The following is a 25,384-nucleotide window of genomic DNA, read 5'->3' on the forward strand; positions in this document are numbered from 1 at the left end:
AATTACAGGCCCAGCCTGTAATCTGTATTTTCTGTTGTTACCGGTGTTTTTTTCTATTGTGAAAACATTGTCATCCCCTTTCTAATTCACTCTGTTCTTTTATAATCACTGGCTGGGCAAATGAGGAACCATGATCTCTGTGTATTTAAACAAAATAAAGGGTTCTGTAGTGACTCTTCTTTCACTGTATCTTTCCTGCAAGGCCTGTTTGGAGCTGCAGGGACAGTTCCTGTAAATGGGTGGAGGGACAAGAGTCCAGCATAGCAGCCCTGCCAGGCAGCAAAAGCGCTTGGTCTTCCAGAGCTGTTCTGGTTCCACTCCCACACTCTCCTTCCCATCCCTTGTGTTGGTGCAAGACCTGAGTGCTCTGGCAGCTTGGTCCCCATCCTGCTGTGTGTCAGTGCTGTGAGCGCAGGCAGGGACAGGCAATGGGCACTGCTGTGACAGAGCTGGCCTCACAACAGTCTTTCCAGATAGAAAGGTGATCTCCTAAGGGCAGTGACTAAAGGATTAGGTCTTCTTCCAAACCTTCTCTTAAGAACATGCCCACAAAAGTGGCCACAGATGAAACACGAGTGTACATCTGAACAGTGTGTGTGTGCAGGGCTGGCACACACCAGTGTCCTCTCACAGCCAGGCCTCCTGCCAGAGACCTGCAGGACCAGCAGAGCAGGGGCTGGGCTGTGCCCCTGTGCACTGGCAATTGTCATGGGCTGGCCCCTCCCAACCACCATTTCCAGCACTGGCCTCTCAACCCTGGTCAGAGCTCTTTGCTCTTCCATGGAATTACACTGAATGAGTATTTCAGATGTCCATGTTTGCATTGAACAGATGAGACTGAGCATGCACATCATGTACATGAGGTGATATGAATCTGAGTCAGTACAAACACCGTTCCTTGTGGTTCCATGAAGACCTGTGAGACAGACAGTTCATTCAGGTCATATCATGTTGGGACTAATATCCCATAGGAAACCACCGGAATGCAGCACTTGGATGTGCTTCCTTGAGCCAATCTCCTTTCCTAATGGTGTGGGACATCAAAACAAATGTAGAACATGGTGAAACAACATAGGACTGAGGTGCATCCCATTCTTTGGGAACAGGAACAGAAGGACAGAGGGATACTGTGACTCCTGCCTCTGTGTGTAAAATCTCAATATCTCTATGTGCACACCTGACAGAACCCCAACATCTGCGTGTGTGACTTCAGGGACAAACCCCAGTGGTGCAGTGAGTTTCATCTCAGCTGCCTTGGACAGGCTTATCGCAAGTGTCCCTGTTTGCTATATCACCTTTGCCATCTCCACCACATGTTGTTCTACACAGTCCTGCATCTGCCCCTCTTTCTCTCTGGGAAATTCTGGATTGTGGTCTCAGAAGTGCCAGAGTAATCAGAGAGGATCAGAGGTCCCTCAGAAGGGCAGACGTCAAACCCATCTTCAAGAATGACAGGAAGGAGAACTGGGAGAATGACAGGCTGGTCAGCCTACGGCTGTCCCTGGGAGGGTGACGAGTCACATTCTCCTGCAGCCATCTCCAGGCAGTTGTAGGACAAGGAAGGGATTGCTGAACCCAGATGGGCAGGGGAAAGAAAGGCATGTTGTGTACATGGAGTTTTGCAAGGCCCCAGACATGGTCTCCTGTGGTGGCCTTAGAGCAGCTTGGGGAGATCTGGGATGCAGATGTGGATGTTGTGATAGGTGGGAAGTTGGCTGGATGACCGAGCCCAAATATCATCAGTGGTACAAAGTCCTGTGTTTAGCCTTTTACAGGCGGCAACCCTCAGTGGTGAGTACTGGGGCCAACACCGTTGAACGGCTTTATTCTCCCCCTGCATCGTGTCATGGAGCACATTTTCAGCTCCTTTGTGGATGATGCAAAGCTGGGCAGAGGCCTAGAACAACCTCACCTGGTTGACCCTGTCTTGAGCAGCAGAGTGAGACAAGATGATGTTCAGGGCTCTCTTCAAATGTGAGTTATTCTATGATTCAATGAATCTTTACCTTGAAAAGGTGTTTGAAGACAGAATATGTAGTCCTTACCAGTTAAAAGAACAAATCCTGCCTGTAATTGCTAAACTAAAATATGTAAATCCTCTCTGTTTTGGTCGGTCTGCCCTGCTACCAAAGATAAAAGTGACTTTTAAAACACCTAAACAGAACCTGCAAAGAATTCTGTCCTTGCAGTGCAGTCACTCTGGAGTCTGCACAATTAGTTGAGTCTTGTTTTAACATCTGTCTCAAGACTGTTACATAAAGTGTCCTTTAGCTGTACTTTTCACCTTATGTGCTCATATGCATCCCTAGAATAGGAAACCGGGGTCACCCCGGGACCCTTTCTCAACAAGCTTGCATGGTGATAAAATGATTATGTAACCAATATGCCAATGTGTAAACACTTGGCTCTTTAGGACTGCAGTGAGGGTCTGAATGTAGGGATAAGATTTTGGATATAATAGATGTTCCTTCCCTACCTGTTGTGCTGGTTTTATTCCAGCATCCAGACTTGCACAGCTCTGGAATAAACAAAATCTCATCTCTGGGTGTGGGATTGGCTTTGCACTTCAGTTAGTGAATTTGCAATTAGCAACCAGGAAGAAGGGAAAAAATCAAAAAATAAAAGAGGCAGGAGAGGACATAGAAAGGATGTCAACATTTCACATTCCCTTAAATAATGCTTCTCCACTCAGGTTTTTAGTAGGAAAAAAAATTGATCAATTTGATAAAACAAGCATGCTTTATCTAGTCAGGTCCTGGCTCATAAGGAGGGTGATGGATGGGTGTGGGATTACGAGGTCACTTGTGTCTCAGAAACTCATAATTGAGTTCAAAGACTTTGGCTGTGAAGGGGACTGTGAAGTCAGTTCTGTCTCTGGAGGTGGCAGGCCAGAAACAGGAATAGAGCTGGGAAGGTATCTCTGCCTAAGCACCTACAGGCCCTACCCAGCAAGAGGCCTTGAAGACTTGTTGTCATGTCCATCCCACCTGAGTACATGACGGGACAGCAGCAGGGACATGGTCGTGTCTGTCAGAGAAGCTGAAAGGCCAGCAGCAGCCATGGGGTTCAGAAGATCATGATGAGGTTACTTCTCTCCTCTCAGGTGAAAGACCACAAGAAATGCTGAGAACAGGTGGGGAAGCGAGATGGGTGTCTGCAGCCTGCAGGGAAAGAGGGGCAGGGGTAGGACCGTGTAGAACAGCCTGTGACGGAGATGGCAAAGGGCACTGGCAAGGCTGGAGGGCACCCACAGAACCCAGGTCTCTGTCCCCTTGGCCATGGCAGTTGCCTCTGCCACTGAGGCCCAGGAGAAGCCATATTGTCCTCATGGCACTGGGGCCTCGTTGCCTCCTTGCAGCCCCATGGGGAAGCTGGAAGTTGTTGTACCAGTGTTGTCCTTCCCTGGGCCTTGCACGCCCACATCCCACGGTCCCAGGAAAAGCCCTGAGCCATGTGTGAGGGACAGGATCCCCCTTCCCATTGCCTGCAGGTCATGGCTTCTCCTTTCTGCTCAGAAAGTAAACCAAGGGGTTTCTGAGCATCAGAGCGGAAGAGAAGACTAAATGGAGACCTCATGGTGGCTACAGCTTCTTCACAAGGCGAGAAAGAAGGGAAGGTACTGATCTCTTCTCTCTGGTGACCAATGACAGAACCCAAGGGAATGGCAGAAGATGTGCCAGGGAGGGTCAGTTGGACATGAGGAAAAGGTTCTTCACCCAGAGGTGCTGGACACTGAACAGGTTCCCAGGGAGGTGTCACGGACCCAACCTGACAGTGTTCAAGAAGAGACTGGACAACGTCCTCAGACACACGGTGTGAACTGTGGGGTGTCCTGTACAGGACCAGGAGTTAGACTCCGTGATCCTTGTGGGTCCTTCCAACTCAGGACATCCTATGATTCTATGAAATACTAGGTCAAAAACCCATGTGTTCATTGTACAGATGAGTTGTAAACACACACATCATGTGCATGTCCACTGTGTGCATGTGGTGAGGTGAACCCAAGGGAGGACAAATGCTATCTGCTATTCCTTGGGGTGTCATAAAAGTCAGTGGGACAGAGATGGTGTTCAGAGGTCTCTTCCAACCTGTGTTATCGTAGGATTCCATGGATCTTTTCCTTGGAGAGCTCTTTCACATCAGAATAAACAGAGGAAGAAGAGAAAAATAATAAGAGTCAGAAGCAGAGATGTAAAATGCCCCAGAGTAAATAAAGCAGCTTCTCTGAGGAACGTTTCTCCACTCAAACCCTTGATAGGAAATCTATTGGATAAATTTGATGAAAGCAGCTCACTGTTATCTGGTCACACACTGGAGCACAAGGAGGGTGATGGCTGGGTACGATGCCATGTGGTCACTTGTGTCTCAGGAGCTCATAGTCCAGTAGGAAGCCAATGGCTGTGGAGGGCACTGTGAGGTCACTTCTGCCTCTGCAGGGGATAGGCCAACAGCAGGAACATGGCTGGGAAAGGACTGTGAGGTCACACACACCAGACGAGCAATCGGGCCCAATCAGCGTGGCTTTGTGAAAGGCAGGTCCTGCTTGACCAGCCTGATCTCCTTCTATGACAAGGTGACCGGCTGAGCAGATGAGGGAAAGTCTGTGGTGGGGAGTGAATCCGCCACACAGGCTGTGGGTGTTGTGTCCTTAGACTGCAGTAAAGCCTTTGACACCGTATCCCACAGCATCTCCTGGAGAAGCTGCAGCTCATGGCCTGAATGGTGTATCTGCGATGGGTATAGAACTGGCTGGAGGGCTGGGCCCAAAGAGTTGTGGTGAATGGAGCCAAATGCACTTGGCCTCCGGTCCCAAGTGGTGTCCCCAGGGCTCAGTATTTGGTTCAGTTCTATTTAACCTTTATCAATAATCTTGATGAGGGGATCGAGTGCAGCCCCAGTAAGTTTGCACATGACACCAGGTTGGGTGCGAGTGTTGTTCTGCTGGTGGGTGGGAAGGCCTCACAGAGAGATCTGGACCAGCTGGATTGTTGTGCTGAGGCCAATTGCCTGAGGGCACTGGGTTCTGCACGTGGGTCACAACAACCACAGGCAGCACTACAGGCTCGAGGAAGAGAGGCTGGAAAATTGCCCGTTCCTGCTGGGCTGCTCCGGTGTGTGTAACGCGCACAGAGTATGCGGATTTCCCCTTAGATATACACCTTCTGACCCAGGTTCAGAAGTAGGAATTCAGCCAGTAATAGAGAAATTCCTGCAAATGGGGTTATTAAAGGAATGTGAGTTCAATTATAACACCCTTACGTTGCCTGTCCTCAAGCCAGATGGGTCATATTGGGTGGTTCAGGACTTAAGAGCTATAAACAAAATAGCTGAGGACCTCTACCCAGTGGTAGCAGACCCATACACCCCTCTGAGAGTATTAACACCTAATTTGACTTGGTTTATCATTTAAAAGATGCTTTCTTTTGCCTCCCTCTCCATGAAGCCAGCCAGACAATACGTGCATTTGAATGAGAAAACCCTAAAATAAATGTAAAACCCAGCTCACGTGGATGGTGTTGCCACAAAGATTCACGAACAGCTCGCCAATATTTGGAAATCAGCTCGCTAAAGATTTTTAATCCTGGGAAGCTTTGTCTGATGAGGGACAGATGCTACAATATGTGGATGACGTTCTAATCGCTACTAGAACCAAGGAGACGTGCATGACCTGGACCCTATGGACCAGAAACAGCTGCAATGGAATAAGGAAGCCACACGAGCCTTTAAAGAACTTAAAAAGGCTTCAATGTCAGCCCCTGCTCTAGGACTCCCAGATATGAGTAAACCATTTTTCCTATTCTCTCACAAGAAACAGGGAATAGCCTTGGGTACATTGGCACAGGATCTCAGCCCATATCGACGAGCAGTTGCCTATTTCTCCGAACAGTTAGGCGCAACTGCGAAGAGGTGGCCTGGATGCCTGTGGGCAGTTACTGCAGTGGTACTGAATGTACAGGAGGCCTGGAGATTTACCATGGGTCAGAAAATGACTGTGCTAGTATCCCACACAGTGTCTAACAAGATGGTGTAGAAATTACCGTCACTAACGTTGTCAACCCAGCTTCTTTCCTCAGTGGTAATTTTGGAGAACCAGTTCATCATGACTGCCTGGAGACCATCGAAGCAACATAATACAATCGACTAAATCTAAAAGACATTCCTACTGAAAACTCTGAAAACGGAAGCAGCTAACCATAAGGGTTGTGCATGTGCCCAGAGCAATTTGGAAAGAAAAGGGACTTTTGAACTCTCAAGACAAATATATCAAACGTGTGGAGGAGATATTGAAACTACCGGAAGCAGTTAAACTTCCTAAGAAAATGGCAACCGTGCATTAAGGCACACCAGAAAGTGAGCTCGGAATCAGAAAAGGCTGGTGGACAGAGAGGCAAAACAAACGGCTAAGCAAAAGGTAAAAACAGAAAGTGCTCTCGTCCTTGGCGGGCAGGTCTCTTTAACAGGTAAGCCAGAGTATACTAAAGAGAATCGAAACTCATCATAGATTTAGAAGAATCATATAATGAGGAAGGGTGGGTTCACTCCCCCCCCCCGCCCCCTCTCCCCAGGGAAAACTTATTGTCGCCTTTCATCTAGTTTGGCCTTCAGTAAGGGAAGAAGATAAGAAAGGATTTTGGGGAGTAGAACCACTATGCAAACATTTGATTAGGGGAAACAGGAGCTAGAAATTTGTATATCGCTGTAAAACAGGTGACAGCAGTGTGATCTTTGCCTCCAGACTAATCCCAGAAATACGCCCAAGCTAGAAATGGGTCAAATGGGTAAGGGGAATGGGCCTGGACCACAATGGCAAATTGAGTTTTCAGAACTCCCAGGAAAAGGGGGGCACCGATATTTGTTGGTATTAACTGACACTTTTTCAGGTTGGCCAGAAGCGTTCCCTACCAGGACAGCAAAAGTTTAGGAGGTGACTAGATCATTGATACATGAAATAACACCAAGGTTTGGAGTTCCAGCTGTTATATCCTCTGATAGAGGGCCACATTTTAGTTATGTGTATGTGAAGTCTTTTGCAGAGAACTTTGGAACCATAATAGGAAGGTCCATTTCAAGACCTCCTGATATCCTTCACTGCTACCAATATTAGAGAACAGAATGCCTGGATTCATCATTCTAGAGTGAAGAAAACCCCATGATGGGAGGGGTCTTTTTCTTGCTTTTTTAACTACAGGAACAGCTGTTTGGACTGCAGAGAAAGGATGGACACACATCTCTTGAGTTAAAGGACCACTGATGGAAGAAAGAACCTGGAAAGTAACTCAAGAACCAGGGGAATTGAAATTGATAAATCAAAATGAGAATGGTTTAATAGTTAAATGTGTTGAACCAAGTTGTATATGTAATTCTCTTGTTATTTTCGATGTTTAGGTTGTAAATGGACTGTGGTATAAGCATATCCACAAAGGGAACTTACCAACAGGATTGCATAATAAATGTCTAAAAATAGAAGATAAGGAAACTAGAGCTCAGTTGAGGATTCTAGTTGCCACTGGAAGAACAGAAAAAGAATAGTCAAGAATGGTGGGAGGTATTTACTGAAGGGATGAATGGGAATTTAGAGAGTCCACCAGTGATGAGAAGAATAGAGTGTAGAAAGAGAAATCAAATTCCATGTTGCTCCTGTTGTTCCTAGGAAGTGAAGGCCAAGAGGTGGGAAACGATAAAACATCGCCACGCTAACGGCAAAAATAGGAAAGGCGGGGACACTGCCCTTTCTGCTGAGAAGACGACGAACTCGGCTGCCGGCTGCAACCTGCTCGGCCAGAGAGGCAGAGGGTGCGGAAACCTGGACCTGATCCTCTTGCTAGGAGTGGTGACTTGTTGTTCCCTACTTAGCCTGCCCAATCCCTGTACCAAATGCTATAAGCACGTGAGAATAAGACAACTGACACAATATGTTCTCAATTATCACACTCATGTTAATTCTGGATGTTATGATTGATAGAACAAAATTGGAAAAATGTGAAATCCAAGGGCAGAAGTTACGGGTAGCAACTAATCTAGGGAAAGGTGGACTCGGTGTAGGCTCTGTCTCCTGCCCTAGGTGAGAACAGAGTATCTGTTTTACACAAGCTGGTATGTGGGGCTATTCAGATGGAAGGGAGTGCAAGATCAGTATAAGGAGGAGTTAGTTAAGAGTGCCACTCAGGAATTGAAAAGAAGGCAAGAGAAACAGAAAGTGGTACAGAAAAGCAGTGATTGGTATGAAGAAATAAGGCAAAAAGACAAGGGATTACAATTACCAACAGTAGGGGAAAAACCTGTTCATAGACCTTATGGAAAAGATAGCCCAGGAATTAAATGTCACATCATGCTGGATATGTGGGGGTCTCACATGGCAGAACAGTGGCCTTGGAGAGGAGAGAGTGTAAGCCCAGAAGGATTACTGGTGCGGAACAGAACTCATGTAACTCAAGAAAAAAAAAGACCAGAAGGATGGGTATTAAGTCACTTAATAATAGGGCAGATATGCATATCAAGGGAGGATGGTAAACGAGATTTTAGTGAATACATTGGACAAACCCTTGTTAGTGCTGCGGGCAAATTCATCAAATACCTCTACTCCTCCCACTTGGTGGCCAAGTCCACCTAATGGATATTGGTCTCAAAATGGTAGTCTGGTGGAAGAAAATAGGGTTCATGATAGTATGCGCATTTCTGGGCTTACTGTTTGTACCATATATGATCCCATGCTTTATTCGGTTAATACATTCAGTAGTCCAAGGCATGCAAATCTCAGCTATGCCTATAGATCCTGAAACGGCAACAAAAGAAACGGGGTATAAATTGATGATTTTAAAAGATAACACCAAACTGGACCTAGCTGCCGCTAGGCAAGTACTAGCTAACTTTGAGGCAAAGCACGAATCAATAGGATAAAACGAAAAAGGGGGAATTGTGAAAAATGTGAAAAATGCAGTTGTGATTCGCGCTAAGATGTTGAATGTTTACAGATATAACCAAATGAGGCACGGACTCTGAACTTGGAAAAGGGAAAAAGGTGGTTAAGTTCTATGTAAAAAGTTATGAAACTTGTTTAGGAAGTTTTATTGATAGAGGGAACTAACGTTTTAAGGGTTAAGCAACTATATAGTAAGGGCCTACTAACAAGCTAACATTTTAAACCACGTAATTAATATCTAGTTTAGAGCTGTATGTAACCAATTGTGCTAAAAAAAGCAGGACTTCATCGAATGCCAAGATAAGAAGTTTTACAGCACCAGCTGCAACCTTGAGGAGACAAGACAGCCAAGATTTACAGCAAAAAGGGGGCGCCAGTCCGGTTTCAGTCGGTTTGGTAGCTTGGGTTCCAACCAGTTCCTCGTAATGAGCCAAAGGGAAAAAGTCCACTGTGACGGAGCTGAAGGAGCCTTCATCCAGAGACCCCTAAAGACCCCTCCTCAAATTCACCAAGTGACACTGCGCAGGCGAACAGGGGAGGGGCGAGAAGGGGCTATGGGAACGGTGATCTGAGACTCACTTCATGAATATGTAGAGGCGTTCCTGGGGTCGTTATGAATATGTAATACCTTACTGTATTTAAGCACACTTCTTATTGTTAAAAGTGTGCGTGCTGGGCGGAGTGAATCCCCCGCGCACCCAGCGCTGTTTTGCTTATGCTCTAATGAACACATGTTTAAAGAATACAATTAAGGAATTGGATTAAACGTTGTTTATCCATAGAAAAAGCATAAGTGTCTTTGAGTCCTTTGGACTAAACCGGCTTTGAACATCATGAGCCACTTGGTTCGTTTTAATGGACAACAGCCCCTCCTGGTGTGCAGGAGCTGCCAGTTTTCCTCCCCGCACCTCCAAGTCCACTGTCAAATTCCAAAACCCTGGGGCCCTGTCACCTCCTGGGGCTCCCGGCTCAGGAGCGGTGGTGCTGGCCCAGACGCCACACAAATGGAGAAATAACAGCAGAGTCGATGATCCCGTGACACGGCCTTCTTTATTTTATCAGCGCACTGCGGTCACAGCCGTGTCCCTCGGCTGGCGGACAGGGCCCCTGGCCAGTGAAACCCCTCAGGTGAGAGAAGCTTCTAGTCCGCCACCACAACTGACCACAGCTCAGATTCAAGTAGAGGTTTTAAACGTCAACCCTTGTGGCCATTGAGGCCATGAGAGACTCCAGCACCTGTGACAAGGAGGAGGCGAGCAGCATCCTGGATGTGGCCGTGAGAGAACCTGGCTCCTGGCTGAGGAAGGTGAGCGGCCCGTGGCTGCCCTGCCCTGGAGCCCTTCCAGGCCTTGTTCTTCCCTCCCTTGCCCCGTTGCCTCAGGCACCCGGAAACGATTTCAAGGCAGCAGCTTTGGGATGGGAAGGGCAGCAGGTTCAGAGGCAGCTGAGGAAATGGCTGCACTCCAGTGGCAGCACCATCCTCAGCTGGGTGCCCTCCAGCTCCCAGACACTGTGAGGGGCTGTGGCAGATGCACCTTCCTCCCCCACCCCCTGAAAGCACCAGAAACTTCTCCACCAACAGCCCACCCTGCTCATGGCCCTTGGCTGGCAGACAGGGCCCCCGGCCAGTGAAACACCTCGGCTGAGAGACGCTTCTAGTCCAACAGCACAACTGACCAGAGCTCCGAAGGAGAAGGAGACGGAGGAGGAGAAGCAGGAGAAGAAAGAAAAGGAAGAGAGAAGAGCAGAGAGGAGAAAGAGGAGGCTTTTTGCAGGAAGCAGTAAAGCCATCATCCAGCCACTCTCTGCAGTTGTTGACCTGAAGCAGGAGTGGAACTAAGATGGCAAGAGACCTCTTCTGGCAGCCTCACCCGACTCCAACAACTGAGAAGCTGGAGCGTTATGGTAAGGCCTTCAGGCCCAATTTCACATGTGTGTCTGGGTCAAGGACATCTCTGAAATCAGGCATGGAAACCCGAGGACTGTGGGGGGTGGTTGCTCAGGAGTGGTGACTGCAAGGAGGGACCTGCTTGACCATCTCAAAGGGCTGAGGGGCTGATGTGGCAGCCAGGGCTCCTGGTTCCCTCCCTGACGTGGCCCCTGCCTTCCTGAGGCAGCCCAGGCAGAAGCCCCTGACCCCAAGGGGCTGCCCTTGCCTGGCGCTGGGCATTGCCCACGCTGAGCTCACGTCTGAATGGAAGAGCTGAAGGTGCTCGTGGGCCACGTGTGCTCTGTGTGTTCAGAGATGTGACCCGGCAAAACTGGCCCCTGCTGGGGAGACACCAGGGCCTGCCCTGAGCCTCCAAGAGCGGTGTGGAGCACAGCCCCGTGCCCCCGCGGGCAGGGCAGAGCACTGCCGGCTTCCCGGCTGCTGCCTCAGAGCATGACGGGTCTTTCCCTTGTTCTTCCAGAGTTCGCTAAGATTTGGGCCAGCACATCGTATCACCTCAGCCTGCAGCTGGCTCTCCACCAGGTGGGCCTCACCTCCTTCTCCCCTCACACCCTGATGAACGCTGATCAAGTCCTGATAGCCCTTTGCCATCGGGTGCAGCTGTTCTTCCTTGGAAAGCGGGACCGATGCCCCAGCACGACATTACTTCCCCTTCCTTCCTTCCTTCCTTCCTTCCTTCCTTCCTTCCTTCCTTCCTTCCTTCCTTCCTTCCTTCCCTCCTTCCCTCCCTCCCTCCTTCCCTCCCTCCTTCCCTCCCTCCTTCCCTCCCTCCTTCCCTCCCTCCTTCCCTCCCTCCCTCCTTCCCTCCCTCCCTCCTTCCTTCCTTCCTTCCTTCCTTCCTTCCTTCCTTCCTTCCTTCCTTCCTTCCTTCCTTCCTTCCTTCCTTCCTTCCTTCCTTCCCTCCTTCCTTCCCTCCTTCCTTCCCTCCTTCCTTCCCTCCCTCCTTCCCTCCCTCCTTCCTTCCCTCCCTCCTTCCTTCCTTCCTTCCTTCCTTCCTTCCTTCCTTCCTTCCTTCCTTCCTTCCTTCCTTCCTTCCTTCCTTCCTTCCTTCCTTCCTTCCTTCCTTCCCAAACCCGGCACCCCAAAATCCTGTCCTACCCAACCCTTCACCCCAAATACCTTTACCCCAATGTCATGCTTCCCTAAACCCTGCACGCCCAAATCCTAACCCTGCACCCCAAAATCATGAACCCCCAAACTCAGCCCTACCAAACCGTGCACCTAAAATCCTGCACCTCAAAATCCTTCTCCCCAACCCTGCACCCCCAAATCCTTCATCCAAGTCCTGAACACCTGAACCCTGCACCCTTCAAACCCTGCCCTCCAAAAGTCTTCACCCCCAAACCCTGCACCCCAAGTTCTTGAAAACACAAAACCTGCACCCCCAAAGCCTCACTCCCACCCCTTACTCCAGAGCCCTGCACCCTAAATCCCTGCAGCCCCAAATCCTATCTAACCTTGGACCCCCAAAACCTGCACCCCTAGATCCTTCCCCTCAAAACCTGCACCCCCAGATCCTGCTGCCCCATACCCAGCGCCCCCAAACTCTGCACCTGGAAATCCTGCACTCTCATAACCCTGCACCTCAAACAATTCCCTCAACCCTGCACCCCCAAAACCTGTAACCCCAAATGCTGCACCCGCAGATCCTGTCCCCAAACTCTGCACTTCCAGATCCTGCCCCCCTAAACCCTTAAAGCCCAAATATTGCACCCCTAGGTCCTTCAACACCCTGCACCCCCAAATTCCCCACCCAAAAACCTGTACCCCAGATCCTGCACCCCAAATTCTGTCCTCCCACACAATGCACCCTAAATTACTGCAGCCCCAGGTCCTGAACACCCGAAGCCTGCACCCCCAAGTCCTGTACCCTAAAGCCCTGCACCGAAAATGCTGCCCCTCAACTCTGCTTGGACGGTGCTCTGAGCAACCTGAGCTGGTGAAGATGTCCCCGCTCACGGCACAGGGGGGTGGGTTGCAACCTGAGCAGCTTTTGCAACGGATTTGTGGTGTCTCTGCACCCCTGTGCAGTTGTATGGATGTGGCTGTGCTTGGCTGCAGGATGCTGGAGGAGGAGCTCAGGGCAAAACTGCAGTCACAAGAGGCCCGGCGGGACCGCATGCGAGCCCAGATGCTGAGGGACCTTGAGCTCCTCCTCGGGTTTGAAAACAACATCGACAACCTCATCTTGCATCTGCACGGCATCACCGTGCCCGGCCAGGTACCCACCCAGCGCTGGGTGGTGCAGTGACACAGCGCGGTGACACTTGGTGCAGCCACCGTCACCCCAAGTGGCTCATTTTGCCCACCAAGGTGGTTCTCTCTGTCTCCAGGATGATTCTCTCCTGTCCCAGGGGGTGGAGGAGAAGCTCCAGTACCTGGGCCAGAAGCTGCAGTACCTGGCACAGCGGGCGGCCCACCTGTCCCTGACAGGCACATCCCCGATGGGAGCAACGGGGTACGTGGGGTCTCCATCCCTGCTGGGGTCTTCGGGGACCCGCACCAGGCTCCTCCTGATGGCCCGTCCCAAGTGAGGAGGATGGAGGTGTCCCCATGGAGCAGCTCAGCTCCAGGTGGCACTGGGCACTGCAGGGTGTTGTCCCCAGGGGATCATCAAGGGCATCCCTTGGGTTCTAACACCCACCTCCCCTTCAGCAATGAACCCAGGGTGTCTTTCACAGACTTTTGTGAAGGCCAGGGATTTTCTGGAGAAAAAAATGTCGAGCGATCCTCGGAACGTGGTGGTTTCCTTTGAGGAGAGAGACAGCAGCGATGACGGTAGGAGAGCTTAGCGGGGACGCGTCCCACGGGGACTGTCCCTGCCCCTGCCTGTTGGGATTTGTGACCATCCTCGCCTGTCTCTCCTGTCCCAGCAGAGTCCAGCCCATGAGTTCTCTCCAGACCTTGTGCTGTCTCCAAGCCTTTGAGCATGGGTGGTGCTTTTAGGTGGGGATGTGGGAGCATGAAGGCAGCCAGTGGGGTGGTGAGCATCGAACCACAGAAGGAACAAGAAAAGATGCTATGGGGCAAGGAGGGAGAGCCTTGTCTTCAAAATCACCTGGTTGTGAAGAATAACCAGTGCTGGGGTCTGTCTGTGGCCTCTTCCTATTGGATGCTCTTGGAGGAGCCACTGAGTTTTTGGAGCTTGCCACCTCTTTTGAATGAAGCTGGAGCGGCGTCCAGCACCGCGTGGCTCCAGACCTTTCTGGGAAGCCCCGGCAGCTGGGGATGGGTCACAGCGGCATTGCAGCTCAGCCTGGGATGCTGGGCAGGAAGAGCCAGGGCTTGGCAGGAAAGCTCCTTGTGAAGCCACCAGCCCTCCAAAACATGCCGGCTCTCCCTGGTGACACCGGCACAGCGGAGGGGGCCGTGCAGACCCTCCCCAGCCCATTTCTCTCTGTTCCCTCCTCCAGAATCCTCTGAATCTGACGACGAAGATGACGAGCACGTCCCCACACGGGAAGACATCAAGAAGGAGGGGCAGCAGCTGATCGAAAGCAAGAAGAAAGCCAGCAAGAAGACGCAGCAGTCGCTCCAGGAGAGCTTTGGATGTCCCAGACCATCCCTTGTGCTTCGGATGCCCCCACCACCCCACGTCTTTTGGATGGCCCAGACCATCCATTTGGCTCTGCACTCCCCCGCCACCCCTTGTACCCTTTCTCCACTGGGTTTAATAAAGCAGATCTTTTTTGTTCCTCCCAAAGCTGTGGTCAAGCTGCAATGGGGGGTCCTAGGTCACTTCTGTCACCCGGGACGCATGGGGGTCAAACCCTGAGGAGCACTCACCTGGGTTTGGAGGCAGCCCCATCGCCCTGGCCCTCACCCAGCTGTTCTCCTCGCAGAGCTGGGGATGGGCTGGGGTGGGGACGGCGTTCCTGGCCAGAGGAAAGCCGGGGGCAGCCTGGCTTCCCCTCCTTGATCCTGTGGAGCCAGCAACTTCCTGGGACCTCTGTCCCCCAGACGGCTCTGGCTGCACCAGTGGGCCCGTGTGTGTCCACAAACATCTGCCAAAGCCTCAGCTGACCGAGAAACCCACCTCTCAGCAGCGACATCACCGAATCCAAGATCCAGAGTCTGTTGGTCAACAGCTGGGAATGTCCCAGTTCCAGGTATTCCGACAGCCTGAAGGTCATAGAGAAGAAAATCATAGAATCCCAGAATCAGACTCACAGAACAGTTTGGGTTGGAAGGGACCTTCACAGTTCATCCAGTCCAACCTCTGCCGTGAGCAGGGACATCTTCACCCAGATCAGGTTGCAGTTGGTAGAAATGATGACCTTTCAGAGCGTGCTGGTGGTACTTTGTCCCTTGTGCCCTGCCCTGATGTGCAGAGACAGAAGGGACACTGGGAAGCTTTGGGGAAGATCCTCCGTATGCTGAGGTGTTGCGTCTCCTTCCTCTTCAGCCTCTAAAAGGTATTTGGTAAAGAGCAGAGCTGGAACCGGGGGTTCCCATCATTTGGGATAAACCCTAAAAACTCATTAATCATTTTGGTTGGAAAAGACCCTCAAGATCATGGAACCCAACCATAACCCACCCCTGGCACTGACCCCTATCCCTGAGAACCTTGTCTAAGGCTTGACAGGAGCTCCAGCGCAGTTGTCTGCAGCCGGTGCCGGCGAGAAACCTAAAATAGGACATGGGAGAATTTGCATGGGAGCGTTCACCACACGGAAATATCTCTGCCTTGGGAGGGCTGAGATTGAGTGGGTTGGAGGTTCTTTTTGTTTTTAAGGATGTGATCAAAATCACATGAAATGACACACAACGGAGGGTAGGCACAGGCTGGGACTGACACCGGAGCCTCAGCACCGGGTTTTATCCTTCATGGAGAAAGGGAACCAGGCTAAATCAGCCAGTTGGAGGCCAAAACAAGCGGCTCCTTTGGCTGTTCTGGGACAGGAGATGCAGGCAGGGCCACCAGTGTGGGGTCTGTCCTGAAGATGCAAGGGTGGGATGCGGGACGAGGCAGCCAGAGCTGCTTCCACACAAGGAGGCACAAACATCTGCCATTTCCATGTTGGTTTTAGGAGGGTTAATATATGTGATGCTGATTTTTGAGCCACACATCGCCTGGGTTGGCATCACCAGCCACAGGTTGGGTTTTAGCATCGTTCTAAAATGCTGGAGGGAGCAGGGTGGGACTGAGGCAGCACTGGTGACAGAGGGACAGAGCCCCTGGGGTCCATGTCTGTCTTGTGCCGGACAACCCAGAGTTGGACTCGGTTCTCTGGGGAGCCCCAGGAGAGCAGAGCAGAGGGGGAGCATCCCCTCCCTCCACCTGCTGGTGATGTGGCCCAGGACACACTTGGCTCTCTGGGCTGCAAATGCACATTGTGGACTTATGTCCCTTTTGTCACCCACCAGCCCTTCTCCACAGGGTTGCTATCCATCCATCCATCATCCATCCATCCATCCATCCATCCATCCATCCTCCCCCAGTCTGTGCTGGTACTGGGTATTGCCCTGACCCAGGTGCAGGACCTCGCACTTGGCCTGGTTGAATTTCATGAGGTTCACATGGACCCCCCAGTCTATCCAGGTCCCTCTGGATGCCACCCCTTCCCTCCAGCACATCGACGGCACCACTCAGCTTGGTGGAAAAGCAGAAATGAAGTGTCTTGGGTGATGCAGAGGCCAGGGAAATGTGCCTGGCTTTAGCTCTCTGCCAAGAACACCTGGGGAAACCCTTTGAAATGCTTCAGCCACTTTAGCAGGGAAAAATAACACCCCACACAGTTGCCAGGCTTTCACTGCTCACGCAGGGACAAAGCACAGCGCGGGGACAGCACAGCGCTCACTCCGGAGCTCACCGGCTCTGACACCCGTGCCTGTTTGGGAGAAATATCCATGGGAAAGATTTTGTGCTCTGGGATTCAGGTCATCTGAAGAACACCAGCAAGCAGAACGACTGCCAAAACCTGCACAACGATGGGACCAGCTCCAGCTCCCCTGGGGAAGGAGGCGGCTGGTGCTTGTCCCAGCCCAGCCACGCCATGGGCGACCCAGAGCGGATGACAGCAAAGCCTCTTTCCAGGCTCTATTCGCTGTGAGATCGTGGGGCAGGGTCCCATCCAGGGGGGACATGGGGGGAACATCCTGCCCAAGCTCACGGGGAGCAGAGGAAGGGACAGAGGGGTCTGGGTGGCCCCAGAGGAGCTTGGAGCAGAGCAGGGGGCACAGAAACCCAGGGAGGGTCTTGGAGACGGGTCCAGAGAGGATCCAAGTGTATATGGGGAGGGGGAAAGGAATGGGATGGTGCAGGGGGTGTCACACAGGGTGGGAGTGACCACGCAGGGACCAGAGCCAAGCTGAAGGTGCTTGGTGGGGATAGAGGTGATTGAGCAGGGGACAGGAGCAAAGTCCTGCGGAGGGCAACGGAGCTGGAGGGGATTTGGAGGGGTAAAGAGGAATGGGGGAGAACCAGGAAAGAATCTGGGGCATGGGGGGTGTGAGGGGGAAGCACAGGAGCTGTGATATTCGGGATCAGAGGAACTGGAGAGAGGATGCAGAGGGGAAGAGGGATGGGGAGAACCTAGAGTGCACAGAGAGGGGGGCAGAATGGGTGCCCCCGGGGTGGGGGGAAGGCTGGTTTGCCAGTCATTGCCCCCTAAACGAGCTGGGGCTGCAGGTGGTCCCAGCACCCCCACCCTGGGCAGCAAAGGGGGACCATGGCAGCAGCAGCAGGTCCCACTGCACATCCAGCATCCATCAGGGGGAAATAAAACACCTAAGTGGGGGCAGATAAAGCAGGAAACCCCCAAAGTGGGCACAGGGAACAGAGCTGAGCACAACACATCCCAGCACTGGGGCTGCTGGGCTTAAATTGGTGTCCAGGAGCAGGGGGGTGCAGGTGAGGATGCTCAGGGTGATGAAGGCATCGGAGTGGGGATGCCCATGGGAGAGGGTGGTGGGGGCTCTGAGGTGCTTGGGTATGTGTGTGTGTCAAGCACAGCCCTGTGACACACACGTAGTGGCTGCTGCTGGGTGTCATGGTGTGGGGACCCAGGATCACCCCAACACGCTGCCCTGGGCTGGGGCCAGGTGGGTGCTCCCCCAAACTGCCAGCACCCACTCCTGGGCACCCCCCACTGGCTGCAACCCCCTAGGGCAGGCACAGCGGTGCTGGGCTGTACTGGGACCTGCTGGTTCACAGCAGGATTTGGGGGGGGCCCAGGAAGAGTAGTCGGGCACCCCACCCTGTGCTGAGCTGGATCCATCCACCAGCACCACGTGGAGGACATTGGGGTGCAGGGGGGGTGGGAGGGGGTATGCAGGGTGAAAGGGCAGTATAGTGGGGTACAGTACAGGACAGTGGGTGTGGCAAGGTGCAAACCCCCCTCTCTCCCCCTCCCTCCTTCATCATGGAAGGAGTAGACACATCTCCCCCTCTCTCTGCTACAGCTTCTTTTGTTTGGCCCCAGAGCCCCTGGCCAGGGCCGTTAGGAGAAGGGAGCGCCGAGGTGCCAGGGAGCCGCTGGGCGCCTGCGGCCAGTGTGGGGGATGTTTGGAGGCTTCAGGTGCACCCACAGCCAGAGTGGGGGCGCAGAGAAGCTTCTGGAATGCCCACAGTCAGATCTGATCAGCCAATAACAAACGGGACTCTCGTCAAGACTTCGCCCATTTGTCGCGGGTCTCTCGGAGCACGAGCGAGATGCTGCCGCCGAGAGCCCCCCCGGGATGGAGACTCCGCTGCCTTGCCGCTGCAGGTGTGAGTGAAACTGCCCATCGCAGGATTGCAAGTGTATTTATACTTTCCGTGCACACATGCACGTGTAACTTTCCATGCTCAATACGAGCCTGTGTAAAATTAATCCTCGTATAATCACGGGTGTATTTTCCTCTCGTGCTTCCACATAAGCACGTGTAACTTTCCGTGCACATTTGCACGCGTACTTTCCGTGCTTAGTGCAAGCACGTGTACTTTCCGTGCACATTTGCACGCGTACTTTCCATGCTTAGTACAAGCACGTGTACTTTCCATGCACACTTGCAAGTGTAATGTTCCGTGCTCAATACAAGCACGTGTATCAATTATTTCTTCGCACAATCGCGTGTGTATTTTCCTCCCCTGCTTCCGCACAAGCACGTGTAACTTTCCGTGCACATCTGCACGTGTATTAACCCTCGCAGGATTGCGAGTGTATTATAAATTTACCCTCGCAGAATCGCGAGTGTGCACTTTCCGTACTCACTACAGCACGTGTATCTCTTCAAAATAACCCCACACCGTGTTCAGGCAAGTGCGGACTCCTCCCGGACTCAGGGACGGCTCCGGCACTGTTTTGGTGAAGCCACGTGCATGCACTCTGTGCACCGCCTGTCGTATTGGTTGCTGCCCCTTCATAATTTTCCTCAACTGGTATCTGAACCTGTATTCAAGTCACTTTTGCATGCTAAAACCCTGTTTCTCACCGGTTTAACAAAAGTTGGTTTGGACCCTGTTGTCCCTTAAACAAACCTGGGGTGCCTCCGGGACACCCCCCTTTCCATATTGATCCCCAGGAATGAGTCCCCCCTCAGTCTCCTCTTCTCCAGCTCCAGAGCCCCAGCTCCCTCAGCCTTTCCTCACACGGGAGATGCTCCACTCCCTTCAGCATCTTGGTGGCTGCGCTGGACTCTCTCCAGCAGTTCCCTGTTCTTCTGGAACTGAGGGGCCACAACTGGACACAATATTCCAGGTGTGGTCTCCCCAGGGCAGAGCAGAGGGGCAGGAGAACCTCTCTGACCTACTGACCACCCCCTTCTAACCCACCCCAGGTACCATTGGCTTCCTGGCCACAAGGGCCCAGTGCTGGCTCATGGTCACCCTGCTGTCCCCAGGACCCCCAGCTCCCTTTCCCCTACACTGCTCTCCAACAGGTCCTTCCCCAGCTTAGGCTGGAACCTGGGCTTGTTCCTGCCCAGGTGCAAGACTCTACCAGTGCTGCCCAGCGCTGATGAAATAAAGAATGCCGCTGAACAGCGGCATTGCCTCTGCTCTTCACTCCATCTCTTCGCTGCCAGAGAGTTCCCGCTTTCTCCAGAGCGCAAGAGATGAGGCCGAGAGAGCCCGGGAAGAGCCGGAGCCACCCCCGCCTCCCCAAGCCGGCCACGCCAGGAATTCAGCCGCCCAAGCGCTCTCCCCGCCACGCCGCAAGCGGCTCCCGCTGCCCGCCCAGGGGAACCGGGGCTCCCCGGCCCGGGACTCACCAGCCGTGCCGAACGCCCGCCCGCTCCGGACGCCGCTCAGCGCCGCGCTCGGCAGGGGCACCGCCATGCTGCGCGCCGCCCGCACTGGAAGGGCCCCGTTCCCATAGCGACAGGGGCCGCGCCGCGCGGAGTCCGGCCTGGAAGGCCCCGCAGCCGTAGCAACGGGTCTGTCTACCGCAGCGCCGGGCTGGGAATGCCCCCCTGCCCTAGCAACGGGGCTGTTTAGCGCAGAGCCTGCCTAGAAACGTCCCCGCAGCCCTGCGGGGCGCGCTCTGCCCTCCCCGGGAACCCCTCCCCATCGCCGGCCTTGCTGCTCCGACCGGGCAGAGCCCGCGGAAGGACTGGAGAGGCCCCGCTGTCACCCCGGGGTACCCGGACGGGAGGTGAAGCCCAAAACCACAGCCAGTTTTTTTTTAGAAATCGGCCCAAAAAGGAAAAGCTGCAGTTGCCTGTGGGCTGTGGAACATCCTGGGGGTGCTGGGGAACCGCAGGGCAGAGTCACAGAATCCCGGGCTGAAGGGACCCCTGCAGACCCCCAGTCCAACCCCTGCTCACGCGGGGTCACAGAGCAGATCACACAGGGAAATGCGTGGGGAGGAAAACACAGCCTGGACCCTTCACTTGGATTGTTGTTTTCTGGAAGACGGCCTTTAAAAACCAGAAGAACATCCCGGAACAATCTCCAGACCCAAGGACCTGGGGCAACTGATTTCTGCCCTCAAATTCTGGCTCCATCCTTCCGAGTCAAACCGGCAGTTTCTCCAACCACTGTGTGTGGTTTTCGGCTCCAGAGAAGGACGAGTATTTCCTTCCCAGCTCCATCAGCAAAGCAGTGCCACACGCGGATTCATGCACACAAAACTGTCCCGGAAACGTTCTTGACCCCAGGTTCCCTGTATCAGAGTCTCAGACGTTTGCGCTTTAAAAAGATGCCTTAATTATAAGATAAAATACAACTTAAAAGGTACAGCAGAGAAACAGTCCAGGCTGGGGGCCTCTCAGGGGCAGGGAACACAAGGCGAAAGAGCCTTGGGCTTTTAAACCCATTTCTCTAAGAAACCCTCTCAGAAATGGTGGTCGGGGGCAGGGAGGATGGCCGGGCGCTGGGAGAGGTGAAGCGCAGTAGGGCACTTTCCTCGGGATCTCCAGAAATAACTGCGAAACCCCAAAGAAATTGCGGTCCAGAGAAGGGCAGAAGGACGGACGGGATGCTGACAGACGTGAAGTGGTGTATGGCGCTTTCTTCAGGGACTCCAAGAGGATCTTCTCCTTTTCTAAGTAATCATCCCCCTGAGAAGAGGGGAAGGAAGTGTGGGAATGATCCCAGAAAGTGCCACAGAAACAGGGTCGCAGTCCAGGGTGTTGCTCACCAACAAGAGAAACATCCCAAAGCCTCCCTCGTGCCATGTCCCCCATGAAGGGGACCCCTCCTCGTGCTCATCCGGAGCCCAGACCCTCGCAGTCTGAGCAAGACCCGCAGGGGAAGCCGCCAAGGGCGTCCCCGCCTGGGGAAAGACCCAGCAGGGACCTGACGGCACAGGATGGGGACACCACAAAGCCAGGGCAAACGGGCTTTAACCCACCTGCCTCTCCCCTCCTGCCCCCTCCGGGCACTGCGCTGGCTCAGAGAGCTCTGCTGAGCCCCTGCAGAGGATGTGGAGGCCAATTCACACCTGAGGTTTACATACAGGGGCACTAAACCAGCCCCCAGGAGCATCCCAAGCCTCTGGAGACACTGGTACAAGCGCAGCTGCCCCCCGGCAAGTCCCTTCCCACCCGCAGTGTGTGGAAGTCTCACCCAGGGTGCTGGGGAGACCCTCGGTCGGGGCACTGAGGTCCTGGGCTGTGGCCAGCGGTGCCACAGGGTAGTCGGGCAGCTCCTGGCGGGGCTGTTCACGCCGTCTCCTCTGGTGAGCCGTGCTCAGCCGCTGCTGCGCCGTCTCTGGGAGAAAGGCAGAGAGAGAAGCTCTCAGAAGGGCTGGCACCATAACTGCAAGGTGTGGGGGGTGACTTTCTTCCATTCTCTATCACCTACAGTCATTCTCCAAGTGCCATCTGTTTTTCAAACAGGCCAGATAGGATTACTGAAAGCCGTCATGGTTTCTTTAGTGATCCCCACTTGCTGGAGTGCCCGAATAGTCTCAGTAATTCCTTCCTCCCACCCGGGATGCGATATTGTTTTAGAGTCACCACCTTGGCAGGTGCAGGCAGCACAACAGGATCCCATTTTGGGAATCCACACAAGACAGTTACAGACCGGATAGCAAATCCTGCGTGCAGAGAGCCGAAAGCAAAACGACCACTTAAGGTTTCAACCGTCTGCCCTGCTAGGACATCAATACCCAGGATATATTCTTTAATTGGGGCAATCAACACTGTTTCAGTAAATGGCTTGGGATTTGCGATTGTGAGGGTAACAGTAGCTTGGAGAGCAGGGGTCAGATGTCCCTCCAAACCACAAATCTGTGATGTAGCATCTTTGTTCTTAATATCACTACATAAAACTGTGAGCTCAGCCCCCGTATCCACCAGAGCTAACACATTCAAAATCCCCCCAGACTGCCACTCTGCAGTTAAAGGAACGTAAGGACGTCGGTTCTTCCGCAGTTCCCATTCAGCAGGGGTGGCACTGGATGAGTGTGAAGGTCCCTTCCAACCCAAACCGTCCTCTGATTCTGTGAACCCGCCACGTCCTGCGGCAGCGGGAGAGCCCAGGAACGACGCCGTCTGCTCAGCACGCTCAGGGCGCTGCACATCTGAAGGACACCGGGGCTTTGGCATTCTCCTCCAGCTTTATTAAAATCCAGCCCTCCTCCCGAGAAGAGCTGCACCTCCGCCGGGCTTAGCGGCACCAGCAGCACAGGGCTCGCAGCGTCCATCGCGATCTTGGCTGCTCCCTTGGGTTGCTCAGGATGAGGATGGTCTGAGCCGCCAGAGAGCGGATGGAGGGTTCGCTGTCCTGCTCCAAGGGCTGAAGGGCTGCAACAGAAAGAAGCAGAACCCAGAGCTCCCACGTCTGCAGAGACCCCCAGGCATCCCCTCCGGACCATTCTCCCTACTCACCGCTGCAGATCTCAGCCAGCTTCTCCTCCTCCCTTCGGTCCCTCAGGGGCCGCGCAGCCAGCCCTGGGCACAGAGTTCCGTCAGAGCCCTGCTCCCTCCCCTCGTCAGGGAAGACCAGTAGCTGACATGGTGGGACTGAGCAAGGCGGCCACCAAGGCCACCCACGTGGGCAGGGCTGGGAGGGGAGCCCAAGGCCCTGCACGGGGCAGCCGGGGCTCTGGCAGCCACAGGGCTGCTCCTTGCGCCTGGGCAGCGGCGGGGACTGGGGCCATGCTGCCGAAAGAGGGACCCGGGGGCTGTGACTCACCGATGAACCTCGCAGCCGCCTCTCGCAAGCTGGCCTGAGCATCCTTCAGGTACGGCAGGCTGCGATTCAAGTATTCTTCAGCCCTGCTCCTGTCCTGCTCCAGCTGGAGAGAGCACAAGGGTGTGAGCAAGTCGCTGTCTCTCCTCCCAACAACCCACGTTCCCCTTCCCCCCCAGGCCATTCCTGTGTCCCAGCCAGGAGCCCTGTGGGGCTGAGCCTGACAGAGAGACACAGGCCGAGGGGTCCCAGGGGTGCTGGCAGCCCTCCCTCCCACTGGGTGTGGGGCAGAGGGAAGAGCCCCTGGGGGCTTTGTTCTTGAGGACAGGGAACAAGGATGCAGCTGCGGGCTGCAGCAGGGCGGACGAGGCACCTCTGCAGAGCCCACAGCCCACAGATGTGGGGCAGCACCCATCTGCCCTGAGCCTTGGGCGTTGTCCTCACCAAGCGCTCTGCAATCCTCCATGTCTGCTGTGTCTGTGCCGAGTGCTTGAGCTGTTTCCACTGGAGCAGCTCTGCTGCAGCAAGGAGGGCTTCCCTGGCGGCCTGCAGAACAGCAGAAGCTGGGAGATGGCACCTGGTGTCCCCCTCCTCTTGGCTTTGTTGCTGGGATAATCCTGCCCTTTGGGAGCAGAGACATGCCCTGGCCCAAACATCTGGAGCTCTCTTGGGCACAGCCCTTGGGGACAGGGAGTGAGGCTCAAAGCTTGAGCCCCAGCACCTGCAGGGACAGCTGAGGAGCCCGTAGGGACGTGCCTGTTCAGGCCTCGGTGGCCACGGGCCGCTGCTGAGCCCTGCGGGACCAGGTAGGGCAGGTGATGGAAATGGCCGTGGCAGCTTCTCTGTTGCGGCTCGCGCTGGGTCTGCAGGGACCCTTCCTACGGGCTGTGCTGGTGGAGGCTGCCAGCTGCCAGCAGCCCTGTCCCCTGGTGCCCAGGCCACCCGTGTGGTATCGGCACGCCCTCCTCTGCCTCAGTGCTCAGTGTGGAAGCTGTACCTTGACCACGCTGTCGCTCTCGTCGCTCAGATGAAAGAAGAGGGGGAGCAGTGCACGGCACACATAGCTCTTCATGCTCTTCTTGTCATGCCCCATCATTGACTGCACCCGCTCTCTGAAGAGGCGGATGGCGAGCTCTCGCAGCCGGCTGGACACCTGGGAGGAAGGAGGAAAGTCGGACTTCAAACCCAGCGGCTCTCTGCCCAGGGTGAGCAGCAGCAGTATGGGGGCTGATGTGAGGGGAGATGCTCCAGGCTCAGATTGTGCAGGAGGAAGCTGTGCTGGGCTGCAAAGCCCAGAACCCATCCTGTAAGAGCCCAGTGGAGAGGACCCTACTCCCAGTGCTGCCCATGGGGTGACAGCTGCCCGCCCGCAGGGCTCGGTCTCCTCCATCAGCCTTACATCATCAAAGAGGGGCAGGAGCTTTTCCACCAGCTGCTTGGTGATGGGGCTGGTCTCCTCCCTCTTCAGGTGACCCATCACATTTCGGAAGAACTCCAGGGCCTTCGTCTTGATGTCTACATTGGCGTAGTCGAGCACCCCGATGACGTGCGGCAGGAAAACCTGCATTTTTCTTGCCTGTGTGAAGAACAGTTTCCTTCTTGTGAAACACTCAAAGACCACCCTGGCAAGCAAGCTGGTCACTGAGCACCAGCCTCCTGTCCAGCTTCCTGGCAGGTGGTGGCACAGGAATCTCTGTGGCAGCCTCCTGGTAGGTGGCGGCCATGGGCACACAGGCGGAGACACAGGACAGCAGGGCCAGGGCAGGAAGAAAAGCGAGGACTCCCTGTGCCCTGCTCAGCCATCCCCTTTCCCTTTCCCCACAGGCCTGAAGGGGAGATGCCTGGGAGAGCCTCTGTGCCTGGAAAGCTCCCCCGGCAGCCATCAGGCTCCAGCACGGCAGGGAGGGCATTTGGAGCTCTCACCCACCGCCTGACCCCCAGCCAAGGCCAAGCC

At 54.0% G+C, this 25,384-nt stretch overlaps 1 protein-coding gene across 1 annotated transcript; it reads right to left on the reverse strand.

The window, feature by feature from the left end:
• Positions 1-11,896: 11,896 nt before the first annotated feature.
• On the reverse strand, positions 11,897-22,942 carry LOC136116274 (uncharacterized). Its single transcript, XM_071802928.1, has 4 exons — positions 22,727-22,942; positions 20,064-20,200; positions 14,658-14,993; positions 11,897-14,358 (listed from the first exon to the last, which is right to left on the reverse strand). Exons 1-4 carry the CDS (start codon positions 22,940-22,942, stop codon positions 13,977-13,979), a joined length of 1,071 nt encoding a protein of 356 aa, XP_071659029.1. The 3' UTR covers positions 11,897-13,976.
• Between the last annotated feature and the right edge of the window lie 2,442 nt (positions 22,943-25,384).

The sequence above is a fragment of the Patagioenas fasciata genome (genome assembly GCF_037038585.1).
Source record: "Patagioenas fasciata isolate bPatFas1 chromosome 6 unlocalized genomic scaffold, bPatFas1.hap1 SUPER_6_unloc_2, whole genome shotgun sequence".
In the NCBI taxonomy this organism is placed as follows: Eukaryota; Metazoa; Chordata; class Aves; order Columbiformes; family Columbidae; genus Patagioenas; species Patagioenas fasciata.

What these genes read in the sequence shown, in the direction of transcription:
- LOC136116274 (XM_071802928.1), bottom strand. Translation starts at nt 22,942, where the DNA reads ATGGACGCTGCGAGCCCTGTGCTGCTGGTGCCGCTAAGCCCGGCGGAG. An exon ending in GTTCACAGAATCAGAGGACG is followed by an intron (nt 20,201 to 22,726) that starts GTTTGGGTTGGA and finishes GGGGCCTTCCAG; the next exon opens with GCCGGACTCCGCGCGGCGCG. An exon ending in GCGGGCGTTCGGCACGGCTG is followed by an intron (nt 14,994 to 20,063) that starts GTGAGTCCCGGG and finishes TATGACCTTCAG; the next exon opens with GCTGTCGGAATACCTGGAAC.